We start from the raw sequence: 18,418 nt of genomic DNA, 5'->3' as shown, positions 1-18,418 counted from the left end.
TCCTCCTCTCACTTCTGAAGTTTTACACCAAACTAATTTTATGGATTGCATAGTTACGTTTCAAATAGTCATTATATGAGTTACAGATGTAATAATTGATGGTGATGAAGAAATGGGCCACAGATAGATATTTTCAGGTATATTTCCAGATAAAAGAGATAGCAAATGTGCTTTTAAATGGCAGATATCAAAAAAAAAAATTTGTACCTAAACTCCAACTAATGTGACACAAATGTTCTACCTTATGCATCATTGCCTGATAATTGTGTCTAAGCTGAAGCCTTAAATATTGTCCTGCCTAGAGTCAACAATCAAATAGCTCAGAAATTCCAACAAAACTCTAAAATTACAGAAAATAAGAACTGTTTCCATGCAACTCGTATTATGCCTCAACTCAAATAAACATCCCATTGTATTTTGCTTGTACTTAATGATTTGGCTGGAATGGCAAAATGAAATGCATACTGTGATGACTTCACCACAAACGTAAATGTTAATAGTATATTCATTATGTGCAATCATTAATACTAACCTCTCCAGAATGATGTGGAAACAGAATTCCTCATTAGCTTGTGATTTGGTTGTCAGACCTGAGAACAGGTTTGAGCATGTGGTGGCACTAAACTGGCAGTGATTACTTTTTATGTGGAAATTTTTATTGGCAGAGACTTTAAGCCCATTCAAATTGGTTTGGTGTTATAAAAAACACAATAAAAGCCCTTCCCTTGTCCTTAGGCGATGCAAAAGGTGAATTATGTGAAGTAAGATACTGCTAGACTCTTTTTTTCTTCATGTAAATGTTTCTGTAGTCAACTGAAAGTTTTGTTTCCTCTTTTATTAGACCATCTCAGACCCCTGTACCCATCCTGCTTTAACTCTGCCCCTCAAGAATTTTGGATTGCATGACGCTCCTGCCGATGGTGATGTAGATGATGGGGTTCAGAACACTGTTAAAGAAGGCGAAGTAGACAAAGATGTGTGTGCAGATGTCAAAAATTCTGACGACTTCACAGCTGTCATTTCCAGGAATGATTTCAGTTCTTAGCAACAGTTCTATCATCCTAACTATGTGAAATGGCACCCAACAGACCAGAAACGCCACCAGCACTACCAAAACCAGAATGGTGGCCTTATGCTCCATTGTCTTAATCTTGACACCCTCCAATGGCTTTTGCAAAGCGTGGACAATCTTGACAGTGCAGTAGGAAATTATGACAGCAGGGATGATGAAGCCGAATACAGTCATAATGCTCTCAGTTGTTATATATACAGCTTCAGAACAATTAAAAATGCAGGAAGTAGCATTTTGCTCAGGGTAGTGTTTCACTTTTCTACACATGAGGGTGGGGACACTCAGGAGAAAACCAAAACACCACACCAGTAGACAGCTAAGTTTGGCATATGTCCGTTTACAGACCCTGTCACGGGTCAGGGGGTGTACCAGAGCCAGAAAACGATCGATACTAACCAGAACAAGGAAGTAGATGCTGCAGTTGGAGTTCATAACAATGCAAACATTGACAATGCGACACAGGTGGCTGCCAAAGGACCAGATGAATTTGTTGGAAACATTGACAGCCCAGAAGGGCAGAAAGGACGTCAGCAGGAGGTCGGCAGCTGCCATGTTGAACAGGTAGATCTCAGGTACAGTCCAGGCCTTCTTTCGGATCCAGAACACCAACAGGACCAGAATATTAAGCACAATGCCCAGCACAGAGATGATGAGGACATACACAGGCACCACAGTGTAGATCATCCAGTCGGTCTGTGTTGCAGGACACATAGAGTAATTCTGCTGGTCTGCATCCATGGCAGTATTACTGAAGTCAATCTCAACTGAACTGGGGAATGAAAAACAAAGTCAGATAACATTAAACTACTATAAAAACTTGGGTGAGCTGTTGATAAAAAGCATATCATTAACATATGATTTTCTCAAACCTCGAATAAGAATAAGAAGAGGATGAAACTTGAGCTTCTATGGTGCTGTGCACAAGGTCTACTGGCCTTAACCCAAAGGATTAAAGGTGGAATATTTGAATACTGAACATTGGATATCCAAGATATTGACACTGATAAGGTTTGCATGTACTCATGAGTTTATTTGAAGTTTGTGGTGTGCTATTTACTTGCTCCATTTCCAGTAGGTAGATGGGACTCACAAAATCAGTGAAGTAGATATATTTTGTAAATGGTGATACTATGAAAATCTGATAAAAAATCATTTCCCTCTTGCCATTGACCACTGATAAAATTTTTTCTGAAGTTAGCCCTATTGGATACACTGCAGTGGACAGGACCTTGCCTCTGTATTCCTTGAAAAAGAACAGCTTTTTAATCATGATATGTCATGATTTCTTCAATTTTAACTTTATTTACAAATGTAAACTTCCTGTACGCAGAGTGCAGAACGAGTTGCCAAATGAGTGTGTATGTGGATCCTGAAACTTTGGTGAACAGGTGACCTGAGGTGTTGTCTCAATGCGATTGGACTAGGATGGGAAGATTATCCGATACGCATCGAATACGCCGACACATGCACGATCTGAGTGTAGAGAACCTGCGAGTAAATGAAAAGTTTGGAATGATATCGCAATTCAATGGTTATTGAATGTTGTATCGATAAAATTTGATCCGTTCAATAGAATATATTTTACTTGCATTTAAGTGTTACTATTATTTGGGTAAGTTTTTCTTTGCTGCAGACCCACGTTAACGTGGCCGCGGATTCATGGATGTGTACACTGCACACTACAGTTTTGAGCTCCGTGATGGACTGTGGCACGAGCACTGCGGATGAATACTGTAAAGTCTATATCTGAATCTGACATAGAAGGAAGGTGACGACATGTGGTTTCTGAACATGTACTTCTTACTGTATCAACTGTACTAAATACGCAGTACATACCTGAGATATTTCCTTAAACAGTGTCATACATTTCCAACAGCGCATCCCAGAAATACCTTGCACAGGTGTCTCTTAAAGTGACAGAACATTTTTCTGTATTACCGACATTACAAATACATTACATTACAAATTGATCCGGTGAGGGAGACAAAAAGTTGAGTGATAGAAACATGCAGAGAACGACTTTGGAAACAAAGTCCTAACTTTTTTATCTGACTGAGTGTGAGGCACATGTTCTGAAACTGAACTAAAGCACTTTGTAAAAAGTCATGGTCTATTTGATAAATAAATAATGAAGCTCATTGAACTGGCAACTGCATTTATTTTTTTTTTTGTACCAGAATGAATGTGTTCAATCAGAATGTGCTAATGCACTCTGTATTGTGATTTGGGTGTTAATCGTATCGCATCACATTGTGAGATGCCATACATGTCTCTTTAATATATCGGATCGAAGATACTGTGTCGAGATGCGTAACGTATCAGCCTTACAACTAAGATTCCCAACCCTGGATTGGACACTTTTCATTGGATTACCAACTTGCCTGTAGTGAGAAACAAATGCATGTATATTCACAATACATTATGAATGTTATGAATGTCATCTTATAGGGACCACACATCAATAGAATAAATACATTGTGGGAGAATGGATCTGTTATGGAACAGTCACATGGAATAATGGCTTGATTCTTACTTGTGGCAGAAAACACTAAAATGCTTGCTGAGTTTAATGTATCATTAAAATCAGAGGATTTATGACATCAGCACCTAAAATTTACATTAAAAATGTGACATATTCTCTTGCATTTAGCATTAGCTGCAACTGTCCATTTGTAAATTAACAATGGTTTTGGTTTCCCACATTTATGTTAATAACTTACACACTGTTTTTTTGTATTCATGCTACTAGTGATGGGAATTGAGAACCAGTTCTTGTAGAAAACCAGTACCCAGAGGCTCAGTTCCTTGGAATCTTAATGGTTTCGCTTATCAGTTCCATAATGTCATCAGATCTAATACATTATGTCATTTCTGCATTTTGGTTCAGAAGCGTTCTAAAGTATGGTTGTATTTCACCAGTAAAGATGACGCTAGGGCCATTTGCAACGGTTGCAGAGCTTCCATTACAACAAAGGTGGAAATACCTCCAACATACATAAACATATAACCACAAAGCATCCAATTAAACTGCATCAATGTAATGGTGGAGGTGACTCTGGAAGCGGAGCATACAGTGAGGCATCCTCTGTCACAGCCGGTAACATTAAACTCCTCCAGGTTCTATCGATACTGTTCATGTTTAGCACCATTTCATTGTTAACCTGCTTTCACTTTTGTTAATGAATGGTCTCCATGTCCTATAACTATGCTTAGATGATGACGAGGCTGCGGCAGGTAGCTCTCACACTCCTTTAACTATACCTTTATTAGTATTGTTTGAATAGAATATTTTAACATGTTTGACACTGAAGAGTTAATTCAAACAAAGTCATTCATACTATAGATTATTTCCAAATCCAATGACAACTGATAAGAAAAGAGAATCAAATTGAGAAGTGATATTGATAATGGAATTGGAATCGCTAAATTCTTATCAATTTCTGTCCCTTCACCCTACAACACTGTCTGCCGTTAACTTGGACATGCTTGACGATGAATAACCTAATGGTAACACATATCCACCTCCCAGTACAACCGTGTGTGCTATACTGGGAAGAATTATACATAACTCTTTTTTTTCCTATATGTAGTTATGTCGTGTCCCCTAGGGATGGGAATTTAGAACCAGTTCTTTTTGAGAACCGGTTCCCAGTAGCTCGATTCCTTGGAATTGTTTGCCAGCCTGCTTAACGATTCTGCTTATCGATTCCGCCTTATTTGTGCATGGGTGATGACGTCACACGTATGCTGCATGGTTTTGATTTAGAACGTAGCCAACATGGCATCAGGGCAGACATGCTCCAAAGTATGGCCATATTCAGGCGTAAAGATGACACCAGGGCCACTTGTAACACTTGCAAAGCTTCCATTTCTTCAAATGGGGAAAATACTTCCGGTATGATCAAACATTGTCCACACAGTATGCAGTTCATTTGATATGCTTCTTAGCGACGCTTGTGAATCTAGTGCCAGAGCAAAAACCACCAAACACACCTGGGCCCGGTTCTGGTGGGGTAACAAATGACCTGCCTCCTCAAATAAAAGTTTCCAAAGGTAGGCAAAAAGGAAAATGTGGTACACAACAGCGGGAGATATAAAGGAATTAGTAAAGCGTCTTAGTTTTAGTTTCACTGTATGCCCCCCCCCCCCCCAAAACCAGGCCTGGCATCATCAGTTATTATTATTTGTGCATACTGTATATGTTATATTTTCTGTGGAGAGATGGAAATATAAAAGACACACCCATTTGTAGTCATTTATTCTCTCACCCAATGAGAATCACTAAGAGAATCGATAAGGAATCAGATCAATAAGCAAAATCGATAATGGAGTAAGAATTGTTAAATTATCGATTCCCATCCCTAGTGTCCACACAAGACCTTTAACAGCACAGTCAGGTTTTTGTATATAAGCTACTTCCATGTAGCATTTTATGTTACAGAAAAAAGTCTTTTTCTTTTATATTTTGAATATATTAATCTTCATATATTGTATTTTAAACATTTTGAGCCATGTCATTCTTCATTTTGTCTATGAGCAGAGATTAAAAGAAGCAGAATGGTTGAGATATCTGTTTAGATTGTTGCTCCCTCTGTGTTAATGGTCACTGTCAAACATCTTGTGACAAATGAAGTTGAAGACATTGCAACACTACCAGATGTTGCCACAGACACATGAAAATGGAAAAATAAAAAGTTTTTTAGGAATTGTAGGCATTAAGGATTATGAGTAAAATGAGAGCAAGCTTTTTTCTTTTTTTTTCTTTTTTTTTTTTACATATATCTGTGTAGTTACATTTGCAACATAATCTGACTGAAAGACATTAAACAAAAGAATTATTGTCATCATTTGTTAAGAAGAAAATATTTGGTAACAGAAAATATGAGTAAAAGACATAAGACTCATGCAAACCAAATAAAGCATTCACATACCTTGTAGGTAGTGCCATTATCACTGATTTTTTTGAGCAGGTCCAGAGATAAAATCTATAGATTCTCCGCTCGACTGTTCAAGGGTCTTGCTCTTGATGGTCTGACTCAGGCTCGCTGTTTTGCAAGAGGAAAGGAATTTTTTAAGTGATGTCAGACAAATCATCAGACATACTCCTTGGTCAGGGAAAAAAACAAGCTCCACGCAAATTGCTGGAGCTTTAACGATACAGGTGCACAATATGATATAAAATTAGGAAAGCAGTCTTTTAGGAATGATGGATGTCTGTACTGAACTTCTCCATCCTGTTGTTGTTTAGCTTTTTAAGTTTATGATGCTAGTTAATTTACCACTATAAGAATGTGTATAAGAAGTAGACTGAGGTTTTGTTTCTTTAGCCACTGGTTATTGAAGTGATGTACTGAAACTAGTTGTTATGTTTGCTTTTTGGAGCCAGAAATGACCATATTTGGACAGAAAGGCCACAACTGTGGGAGCACAAGGGATCATGGATGAGCTAACATTAGTTTACTGACTGTAAGATTGCAAACGTCAAGCATTTGTGCAACAAAATCATGCTAGTGTTACTAAACCTCAGAAAACTAAACGGCCACCAGCAACCAAAAGCATCTACTGATCTAGAATGTTTAATAACTTTTAAACCACTAGCACTATAAATATTTTTTAATCATTTGGCTAAAATGCAGGTTCAGATATGACCCATTGGGATGTTCAGAGGCTCCATGGTGAACACGGAAACTAGGGACGCAACGGTATACGGGAAAACTGTGTACTGTTTGGTTCGCCGTGCATGGGACAATCCGCCCTTATAAGCAGCAGGATTTCGATTTTGCGTTGGTGGCGAAAGGCGAAAGTCTGGCCCTGCAAGTCTCTCTCTCTCTCTGTCTGTCTCTCTCTCTCTCTCTCTCTCTCTCTCTCTCTCTCTCTCTCTCTCTGTCTCTGTCTCTCTCTCTCTCTGGACATGCATGTGAGCACATAGTGAAGGGAAGCCCCACCCCTCAGTTAGAGATAGCAGATAGAGGAGTGGCTTTAGACTCAACACACATCAGAGTCTTGCATGGGTCCACCACTTTTCTAAACCTTCACTCATTTGTTCCCACTGTGCAATTCAGTTTTTGCTGACAGGCAAAATAAAAATACTAGAAAAGCACTCGGAGAGCACAGACCTCCGCCAAGGCAGATCAGTGCCCCCCCCCCCAATCACCACCAAAATTTAATCATTTGTTCGTTGTGCCAGTATCAACATTTACTGAAATTTTCATCCAAATCCATCCTTAACTTTTTGAGTTATCTTGTACACGGACAGACAGACAAACAAACGCTGGCAAAAACATAACCTCCTTGGCGGGGGTAATAATTTTGGGGGGAAAAAAACTGTTCTCCTTATGCACAAACACATACTGCAACCAAACTGAAACCGTGGCCCAAAAACCGAGGTACAGATTGATCCGTGGGCTACCTGTACTGTTGCAGCCCTAATGGAAACACCATCATCTTCTGCAGCATTAATTCACCAGGAATACCCAGTTTGACAAATGGCAGTAGTAGTAGACACTTTTTTTTTCTCAGTTTTTTTCTGTTCTGTTCTTTGAATTTACTCTAAATTTTTATGAACCTCTACAGTGGTGGAAAAATGTTTTTGGACACCACATGCATTTATGATTTATTACATTAAAAATCACTTGTAAGTCATTGAACTCTGCCAAGTATTGTTCCATTTTCCAAACCCGGATGCTCCCTTCTGCACATGCTCTGTTCCGTTGAGGTCAAAACTGGATGTTTCACCAAGATCATGAAACACATCCACGGCATGACATGTTGAAACTGTCAAGAATTTAGCTTTTCTTGTTCGTTCTTGTTAACAATAAAAATAATAATAATAATTTGCTTTTATTTGTGTCTGTCTGATGAAGCCACATATTTTGAAACACCAATTTTTTTTTTAAATGATAATATTTCGATTGTGTGAAATTTCAATGGTGTCAGAAGACTTTTTCCACTTTTGTACATGGTTGGTAAATTGAATACAGGAAATACCTTATTTTCAGTGAGAAATGCAAAATTGAAAGGATGGTTATAAATGGTGATAATCCCTTAGGAAATGTTACATCTAGGAAAAACATTAATTTGGAAGTCATCACAAAAATAGTTAATAGGTTTTAAAGGGTTTTAACTACAACTTGATATTTCTATTGAAAAAACAAAATACTGAACATCTGTTTTTTGCAACAGAGTGAACCATCACCCAAGTATGGCTCAAGTATTTTAGAGAGAAGTTTTACGTCTATGGGAGCCATTGCTTTTAGAGCCAGTATCAAGGGACCATTGCAGTAAAACTTTGAAGAATTTTTTGCAGCTGGTGGGATCATGACCCAACAGTAGGTCAAAGTAGGACAAAGTATGTAACAGAGGGTCTGCACATACATCACTTTCCCCCCGGGCCACGCCCCTCTAAGTCAGACTCTGAGTGTCAAAACCAACCTGCTCAACATGAAGGAGTATAGCGGTAAACACAGCCAGACCGGGAAAATGTGAAATATGAAATGAAATTAAGGACAATTGGACCTGGACATGGATCTGTACAAGTTATCAAAGAACAAGTGGTCCATGAACATTGACATGTGGACAGAAATCACGTATCCTGACATCCAGGGTGGTAGGGGATCATCGCTATTTTTACCTGAAACAAATATACATGGTTTCATCATTACTGACAACCGGGTCCAAAACTAGGGCCCAGAACCAGCTGATCCAAAGTGCATTTACAGTAGACCATGGACTGACCCCAGTGAATATATTCATGATCTACTGGGACTGAGGAGATTTACTGAGTCTAGTTCAGATCAAGTACTTTATACAACACACAAACTACTGCTGTGGACTAGCAGGGGACAACTTTATTCTGGTAAATTAGGATATTTTTCCACCTGTTTTTCAATTACAACTTTATTCTTGTAATATTATGGCTTTATTGTCAGAATATGACGACTTTAAACTCATAAACGAATGGCATTTTTGTTAAATTATGAGGTTTTTTTTATAACTACGACTTTATTCTCGTAACATTGTGATTCTTTTTGTATTTGACTTTATTATCATAAAATTATGAGTTTTATATCTATATTTTTTGACTTTATACTCGTAGTGACAAGCGTTTTTATTTTCTTATGTGTCTCCAATACTCCGTCATAGCTTTATTCTCCAGTACTCCTGTATTTGAAAAACTGGGTCAGCCTCAGTTTAAGTTAGTTTACAAATCATGTAGGAGCACAAGGTTCAGAATCACAAAATGAAGACAAAACCATGAAAGATCTGATCATGAAACCAAGAGCTTTACTAAGAAGTAACGTTAGCCAAAACAATACATCATTTAAGGTCTGATTTGACCCAAAAATACAGCATAAATTATTGTAACCTGACACCAAACGAGATCCACAAATCTAGGTTTGGTTTCCTGGGTTTGTGGATCCATCTTCTTCTCTTTTCTTTGTCTTTCAGTGCCTGTAAAACGATAGCTCCGACTGCTTTTCAAACCTGTTCATACAATCAATCGCACAACAGCTCTTCACCTTTTTTATATTAAATATTGTTCTTCAGTTTAGACAAGTATTGAAGTCAATGATGTCACTCATCTCCCTCTTTCTGCCACTCAGTGGGCGGAACCTCAGTGACTTCCGCTACCAGTGACGTCACGTGCATACCCTCTATTGAAAAAAAAAAAAAAAAAAACAATAAGAAAAAAAAAAGAAAGAAAGTTTTTATTATATTACAAAAGCCAAGTGGCCTATGTGTGCATGTGTACCGTATTCATTATTTTGTGGCCAAACTATTATGTGGACAATATTTTTTAGCTGTGTGATTTAGTAATAACTTTTTTTCATATGCACAGTAGTGTCCTGGTTATGAGCCTCATCCTGGTTTTGATCATATTTGGGATAAGGCATTTCTATGGAACACAGAAACTGGATACTCAGATTCCTGTTTAAATGATAAACATCCTGGTGACTCATTAATGCCACTATATAAGAGTTTTTCAGCTGGTGGGATCATGACCCAACAGTGGGTCACAAAGTATGTAATTTTAAAAAAAAAAAAAGTTTTTATTATATTATAAAAGCCAAGTGGCCTCTGTGTGTGTTCGTTCGTGTGTGTATGTCTGTCTGGGGATTCACACAAAATCCGTATAAAGCTGACTGCTGCAGCTTGGCATATTTATATATTTTTGGTCATGGAGCAGACTAGCAAAAACGGCAAGTTGGTAGGACCAGTATTTGGTAGATATTAGTAATGGTGGAATACAGTAGCCTTACAATCATGTTGCTATACCCAGAACACTTTGGCGGTGACTGCTGGACAAATGCAGTACAACATGCATGAATACACAACAGCATAAAAACTATTACATCTAGAACCTTAGGCTCCACATGTGTTAATGCACTAGTTATATTATATTATATTATATTATATTATATTATATTATATTATATTATATTATATTACTGTGGGGTGCTAATTATATCCAACTAAATTAATGGATTTTATTACACACATATTTGTAATACATATATATATATATATATAAATATATATATATATATATATATAGATATATATATATATATATATATATATATATATATATATATGAAATGAAGGGCACAAGTAAATTAAATTGCCCTGTTATTTTGTGGCCAAACTACTATGTGGACACTATTTTTTAGCTGCGTGATTTAGTAATAACTCTTTTTTCATATGCACAGTAGTGTCCTGGTTTATGAGGCTTATCCTGGTTTTGATCATATTTAGGATAAGGCATTTCTGTGGAACACAGAAACTGGATACTCAGATCCCTGTGTAAATGATAAACATCCTGGTGACTCATCACTGCCACTGTTTGCACAGACACTGTGGATGGTTGCAACATAGATTGTTCATGTTGTTTGACATTTCAGTAGTTTCTTCCTAACTTTACAGCTGTTGTGGTAAAGGAAATGAGCAGGTAAATGTCTTCATGACATGGCTTTTCGCATCATTTAGGAGAAGTCATCCAGTTAGTTTGACTATGGACTTCAAAGACTCAGCTTTCCGATGCTCCATCTAATCAGCCAACTATATTTACTTTTGTCATTACCAAAAGACAAAACTGTGTATCCACCTCCCCCACATGTGAGTTCATTGCTGCTGCCATGTTTGTATCATTTAAGAAACTGCGCAGTGTCCACAACTGTCAGAAAGCAGCATAAGACATGTACATCTAAGTGAACCCTGGTTAGTTTGGGATTCCAGCTACAGGTTAAGCTGTTCTCCAGGACACTGAAATCAGGATATGAGATTACATGCAAAAATACTAGGACAGGATTGTATGGGCATTATGTGCATTATGTAATAACTGTGGAGTTTTTAATAATGTAATAATTTTTCACCTCATTATGTAATATCGCCACTCTTTGTAAAAACATGCCACATTTTGCGATAACTTATTACATATTGCAGCAGTTATTTCAAAATGCAGATGTAGGACCTTTTTTTTTTAAAAAAAACAAAACAAAAACAAAATGTAATAATTTGGTACATTATGTAATAAAACATTGAAAAACCATTGAAATTGATGCCTTAATTGGAAAAACCATTACACCAGTAGAACAACATAAGCATTCCAGCTTAATTAGAATTTATTTTACTAGTAGGATGTTTCATCGGTCAAACCTGAATCAATGTAACTGTATTTATTAGAATGGCGAATGTGTTTGCAAACTAGAGACAAAAGCTTCACTAATTAAGTATTACTGACAAGAAACTTACTGGTGCACTGAAATTTTGGAAGTTATTACAAAATGAGGCAAAGTCTATTACAAAATGTGTTCAAGAATTTTATTACAAAATAATAACAATAAATTTTATTTATAAGCGCCTTTCAAGACACCCACGGACACTGTACAATAAGATAAAACAGGCAATGCATAAAATACAAAGAAGTAAACAAATAGATAAAAGAATAATTACGATATATAGAAATTAAGAAATACTGAGTTATTACATATGAGGTTAAAAATTATTACATTATTACATATGTGCACTGTTATTACATAATGTGGGTGGTACAAGGATACCTAAAAAAAACAAACAAAAAACCTCAATGTCCAGGATAATGATTTACTTGTAAACACAGACTCAGACAGCTTTTTTTTTTATTTAGTTGGATTTTATAAACATTCTTTTTAACATATGACATAATCACATTACATTTACCTGTATATACACAATTAGAGAATTGTTTATTAGATTGATATGTGTCTCAGAGTACCATAATAATGGCCTCATGTCCAGTATATTTTGTTTCATCATCTGTGGGCTACATCTGATTTAATTGAAATGAGTCACAAGTTGGGCTTTGCAGTAAAAATAACCACAGGCTTTATTTGTTCTGTGCGGTTGATGTAAGTGGATATAACGGATCGTTGGTAGGTGGTCATGTCTGATCCTCTTCGAAGATGTCTCTTTTGCCTGTAGATGGCACTAACTTTCCTCCTGAAATACTGGCCAGAGAAAACATAGAGCAGTGGGTTGAGGGCACTGTTGAGAAAGGCGAGATATACTGAAACCTGACCTCCAATATCCAGGGTGTGGAACCAAACACTCTCATCCAGCACTGTTGGACATCGCAGAGAATGTCCAGGAAAGTTAAGACCTGGAATGGACCCCAGCAGAGTAAAAAAGGAAAGTGACAATATACACTAAAACCGTTGCCTTTGTGTCCACTACACTCACGAAAACCTACACTCTCCCTCCTCTTGGCTAACACTGTGATTATGCTCACGCTACTGAAAACAATGACCAGAACAGGGAAAACAAAGCCCGCAGTATTCATCAGAATCTGATGGGCCAGTTTCCAAGAACTTTCATGACTATAATCCAGTATACAGGAAACAGTCTGTAACTCCTCAATGAACTTAACTTTTCTGTGAACCATGGTGGGCATTGCTCAGTAACAGCCCCAGTAATCCAGAGGATGAAGCAGATCACTTTGGCGTAAAGTGTCCGTCTCAGCCACCTGGCCTTCATGGTCTTCACAAGGGCCAGGTAGCGGTCAACACTGATCATAACCAGGGTGTAGACACTGGTGTAGAAGTTGACGATGATGGCGGAGTTGATTATTTTACACAAGGCGTCTCCGTATGGCCAGTTGAAGTCATTGAGGATGTTCATCGCCCAGAAAGGGAGGCTACACAGCAGAATGAAGTCAGCCAGGCGAGGTTACTGAGGTAGATCTCTGCTACAGTCAGTCTGTCCTTATGAACGACGAACACCACCAAGACGAAGCTGTTAAAGAGGAGGCCTAATATGGATACGGTGAAGATGTACGGAGGAACAACAGTGTAGATGATGTCCCATTCTGCTGAAAGAGGAGGCTCTGATGGTAGAGATGTACTGTTGTTATCGTCCCACAGTGCGGTCACAGATGTGTACTTCAGGGACTCCATGAGCTGGATCACAAAAAAAAAACATAACAAAAAAAATATTGAAATAAATCTTCGTTTGAGAGCCATTGTGTTAACTTTGCATATATAGAATTTACATTTATGTCATAAATTCCAGACATATGAAGCTTGTTATTCTTGAACCACTGTGACTGTAGTAAAAAGTCAATATTTATCATATGCAATGATGGGAAACTCTGATTATAATCTCTCCCTTGTTTGTTGTGTCACTGTCCTGTGAGAACCAGGCATCTTCAAAAAGTTACCTTTTTATGAGCTCAGATTTATTTTTATGACAGTACGAACAAATCACACAAAATATTTTCATTTCTGGATTTTCAATATTTGTCTGGTAATCGGATACAGATTTGACCTCAGGCTGGACAGTCATCAGATTTTTACGTCGCTCTAGAATGAAAACTGTCACACACATAGCCTGGTCTTTAAAAAAAAGTAATAAATATGAATAAGCTGATCTGTTCAATAAAAAAATAAATAACAAATAAGTTATATTCATAAAAACAAAACATTCATTTGATTGAATATCAAATATTTGTAATAAGTAATCGGTCTGGGTTTCTGTTTAGAAGAAATAAGACTGTAATTAATGTTACTGCTATAATAATGTTGTCTGTTGGATTATGCATGTGGAAGAAAACGTTTTGATGTCAATTGGTTTTCCTGCTCAGATTGTCATTTGACTGTCGTCCAATCGTGAGATATGGGGCGGGGACATCTAGAGGCAGGTTAGATCGACACGGAAAGAGACTGAGAGAACGTCTGAGAAACAATATGTGATTGTGCTGTAATGCCAGAGTATTGTCCTCCTACCAGGACAGATGCAGGGGTTTGTCGATGGTAAATGGCCATACAGAAGGGAAATGTTTATGTTGTGGTAATCATGGGGCTGTGTTTACTACTGATAATGTTGCAATATAAAGCTGAACGTGATTAGCGAATTAGCTTGCGCTAGCAAGCTACAGTGGTCTACACACGCTTTACTGTAGTAGCCTTACGTTACTTGTGCTAAATGTGTGTTAATGTGGTAAGCTATGTGAACTCGGAATGATTTCACAAAAATGCATAGAGACTGTCGATATAACGGGTTAAACAAGATGTATGTATGTTTGCCAGAGGACAGGACCAACATACACTTCTTGGACCTTGTTTACCGTCTGAGCTGTGAGCGGCAGGTGTCGGCTAAGAGTGAGAGGTCACAAGTGTCAAGGCCATGGTCACTGGGTCTGCTTTCTCCCCTCTTGACTATCCATCAAGGTTATTATTGTTAACGAAAACTAACGAAATGACGAAAATTAGAATTGAAAAAACATTTTCGTTAACTGAAATAAATAAAAACTATAATTAAAGTAAAACGATAACTAACTGAAAACTGTATTGGGTGCTTACAAAACTAACTAAAACATATAAAAATTATGGATAAAATTCCCTTCGTTTTCATCTTTGTCAATGTCGGATTGATACAAAATCGATTTATTTCACTCTAGCAATTTTAACTAGTGGCACCATACGGTACTTCATGGTCCGTCACTTCTCGTCACTTGTGGTTTAGAGTCGTCTTCTGGTCCCCACTCTACCTAGAAACATGGAGACTACAGTTGGGATAAAGCAGCAGAGTCCTGTCTGGGATTTATTTGAATACGACGAAGAAGAAGATAAAAGATATGACAAAATTAAAATTAATACTAAAACTAAACTAAAACTAAGCATTTACAAAAAAAATTTAAACTAATAAAAACTAGCAAACCTGCTCTAAAAATGAATTAAAACTAACTGAATTGGACAAAAGTCAAAATTAAACTAAACTAAAATGAAAAATCCAAAACTATTATAACCTTGCTATCCATCCGTAACCTCCTCATTACTTCCCCATCATCTACACTCACCACACACTAACTGAGAACGGACAGCGAGTGTACAAAAAATAGTTGCACATGCATTTATTTTATTTTATTTGCTTGTCTAAGCAAGCGGTCCCTAAGTTTTTGACCACACCGACCCTGAGATTCGACTCAGGCCTACGTCGTTTGTTTGGAGGCTTTTGGCTTATGTACAGTGTACACAGACATTTTCGTTTTTGAGTATTGAATGTTGTGTTTGCTAAAGATACTGTGGACGTTACTGGAAAAATCTGTGAATATTGTGAATCAGTTATAGTGGGTTTATTGCCTTTAGTAAGTGATATTCATCATTTAACGTTAATACAGTGACTTTATTTTTAAAGTAGTGTGTGTGTGGTAATTAGAATTCATTATAAATATTGCTTGGGTTAAAATAACAATTATTACTAGCTCAGAGTTTGAATATATTGAGTGAAACAAAGAAATGAACCAGCCCACATCAAACTATTTTAATTCATAATTATTCTTAGTAGGATTCATCATGTTTTGTTTCATGTTCTACTAAGTGAGGCTCCAAACAATTCATTCACTTACCTTATTTCTGAAGGTTAAAAGTATATCATCTGTTACAAGTGTTATTTTAAGTTGATATGGCAGAATGAAAACTAAGAACCCAGAGCCCTCCCAGATGGATAAACTGACATAAATCATTGTAAGTATTCTTTGTCACATGGGTAGGTGTGACACTCAGTGAAAATAGTCTCTGTCTATCGTCATTTCCTTCAGCTACACATCAGCTTACAAGTGAAATTCTAAACATTCACTACCATGACCTCTATGTTTACCTCAGTTCAACAGTGTTGTGTGGGCAGGTGTTGTTCTTTTACGCATGAAAGTAAGTTAAAGTTCATGTAATGTTTAAAAATGATATGAACAGTGTGAAAACAGGATGAAGGCATGATGTTAACCCACAAAGACCTAGTGCTACTTTTGTGTCAGTTCCCAGATGAATTTTTCTCTCTGTTTAGCTTTAGCTTAAGTAATTTATCACCATTTATTATAACATTATCCTCTATATTTTGCATTTTTCACTGTAAATCATGTATTTTCCTATATTCAATTTAGATGGTCATGAAAACTCTGAGATAATTCAAAGGTTATTGTATCAAAACAGAAAACTAAAGAAAAAGAGAGTTTTTCCAGCCAAGATATCAATAACTTAGCATAAAAGAAGTGTTTCCATCCACTGTCAGTGATCAAACTCCATGGGTTTTACTGGTGAGTCAGTGTTCTAGAAGATGACTGTTTCCACATTCACTATGGAGCCTCTGAACGTCCAAATGGGTCATATCTGATGACCATGAAAAGATGACAAACTGTATTTTACACCAGCTATTTACATATATTGATAGGATTAGTGGATCAGCACATATTAAACAGTTTAGATCAATAGATGCTCTTGATCACCAGTGCATGTTTAAAGTGTAGCGTTAGAGTCAGAATGAGGGTAATTTTTGTAAAGGAACACATATTCTTTCAGTTTATCCAGAAAATGGTTAAAGCGTACACACTCTTTACAGAATAAAAACATATTTAACTTCTTCACTAAAATAAAGTTATGAAATTCTACTATATTATATGATTATTATTTCATTTTATCTTTATTTATTATTAAGTACTATAAACATATTAAAGTACACTGGCTGTTTTGGTGCAAATCTGCTGAATCTCGTATCTTCTGTGTCAGTATTAAGTCTTCTTCTCTGTTCTGTTCAGTTTTTTTACATCTTTTATAGACCTTACATCTGTTTCACTACATCTGTGATGATATGCACTGCCCATGTGTTATTGATCAATAACCCCTATCAGTTACACTGCAAACACAGTACCAAGCCCGTCTGGAAAATGTAAGGATTAGAAAATACTGATAGCTATCTTGAAATGTAGGGAGTGAAAATGAAAGTCATAGTAAAGTATATGTGCATCATTCCTTCCCACCTCTGCATTCTTTTGGAGATACGTGGTTCTCACTTGACAGGAAGGGGATGAACAACTGTAATCTGAAAGGTAAAGCTGTTAGACAAATACAGTGGAGTACAAAAAAAAAAACAAAACCTTGCCCCTGAAATGTAGTGGAACAAACATATTAAACTGGATAAAATTACTACATGAGTTTGAATGAACATATTGAGTCCCATTCCATCATTCTTCCTCATTTACTCATCATTCGTGTTCATTCTTGCAGCTTATGACTCAAATAGTCGTGAAATAGAAACCTGAAGTCCTTTTCAATTTACTTTCAATTTACTCTGGACAGATTTGGAGGCACATGTTAGTATCTAAACGTGCTAATGTGAATGCTATAAATAAAGTGAATGGAAGTTGAAAGCTTCTTACCATATGTTCCATTTGATCCTCCGTGGCTAACGATAAAAACTCATGTCTGGAACAGGACTCATCTGTGTACACAGAGCTTTTGGAGAATACACAGCAAGTCAGGGGAGAACTGCTACAAACCTCTTTGTATATAGAGGTGCATTCTTCCACACCCTCGGCCAAGTAGTTCAGTTTATCTTCTTGTTTATAAAAGTCAAAATTCAGCCTGCGCACCAGTTGGATGAATTACATTTCAAAGAGCAGTGCACTTAATGTCAGCATCATCAGCACCGCCTGAGGCTCCTGAGATAACATAAAAGATACATTCTATATTTTACATGTACAATACTGTATTAACTGATGCTATGCTGACACACAGCAGTGTTCCTGGATAATCATAACAAAATTCATGTGTTAAACTGAAGGGAACCATCCATACACAGGTTATGTAACGGTCAGAACAAGTCTGAACCATGCATGTGATTTTACTGATAAAAGGAATTCTTGTCTCTGGGCAAAGTAGAAAGCCTCAGTGATGAATAAACACCAGCGTCTGTGTTTCTTGCTGCGTGTGATAAACAAAGTCTGTATTTTACTTGAATGTATTACCCCGCCCCCAAAGGGGAAGAAAGGGCTATTGTTTTTGGTTCGGTTTGTTTGTTAATACTCTACCACAGGGGTGT

At 37.0% G+C, this 18,418-nt stretch overlaps 2 protein-coding genes across 2 annotated transcripts; both read right to left on the bottom strand.

The window, feature by feature from the left end:
* Positions 1–38: 38 nt before the first annotated feature.
* Positions 39–1,792, bottom strand: LOC115414261 (B2 bradykinin receptor-like). The gene has a single exon (XM_030127535.1). The coding sequence runs from the start codon at positions 1,781–1,783 to the stop codon at positions 872–874; it is 912 nt and encodes a 303-aa protein (XP_029983395.1). The 5' UTR covers positions 1,784–1,792; the 3' UTR covers positions 39–871.
* A 10,093-nt stretch (positions 1,793–11,885) lies between these two features.
* Positions 11,886–18,120, bottom strand: LOC115413963 (B1 bradykinin receptor). Its single transcript, XM_075353453.1, is given in 8 exon segments — positions 11,886–12,672; positions 12,675–12,730; positions 12,733–12,778; positions 12,780–12,995; positions 12,998–13,272; positions 13,275–13,506; positions 17,358–17,432; positions 17,757–18,120. Coding segments are annotated over 8 exon segments (1,185 nt in total). The 5' UTR covers positions 17,769–18,120; the 3' UTR covers positions 11,886–12,399.
* Between the last annotated feature and the right edge of the window lie 298 nt (positions 18,121–18,418).

The sequence above is a fragment of the Sphaeramia orbicularis genome, chromosome 22 (genome assembly GCF_902148855.1).
Source record: "Sphaeramia orbicularis chromosome 22, fSphaOr1.1, whole genome shotgun sequence".
In the NCBI taxonomy this organism is placed as follows: domain Eukaryota; kingdom Metazoa; phylum Chordata; class Actinopteri; order Kurtiformes; family Apogonidae; genus Sphaeramia; species Sphaeramia orbicularis.
Note: the sequence above shows the minus strand (reverse complement) of the source record. Positions and strands in the feature narration are given on the sequence as shown.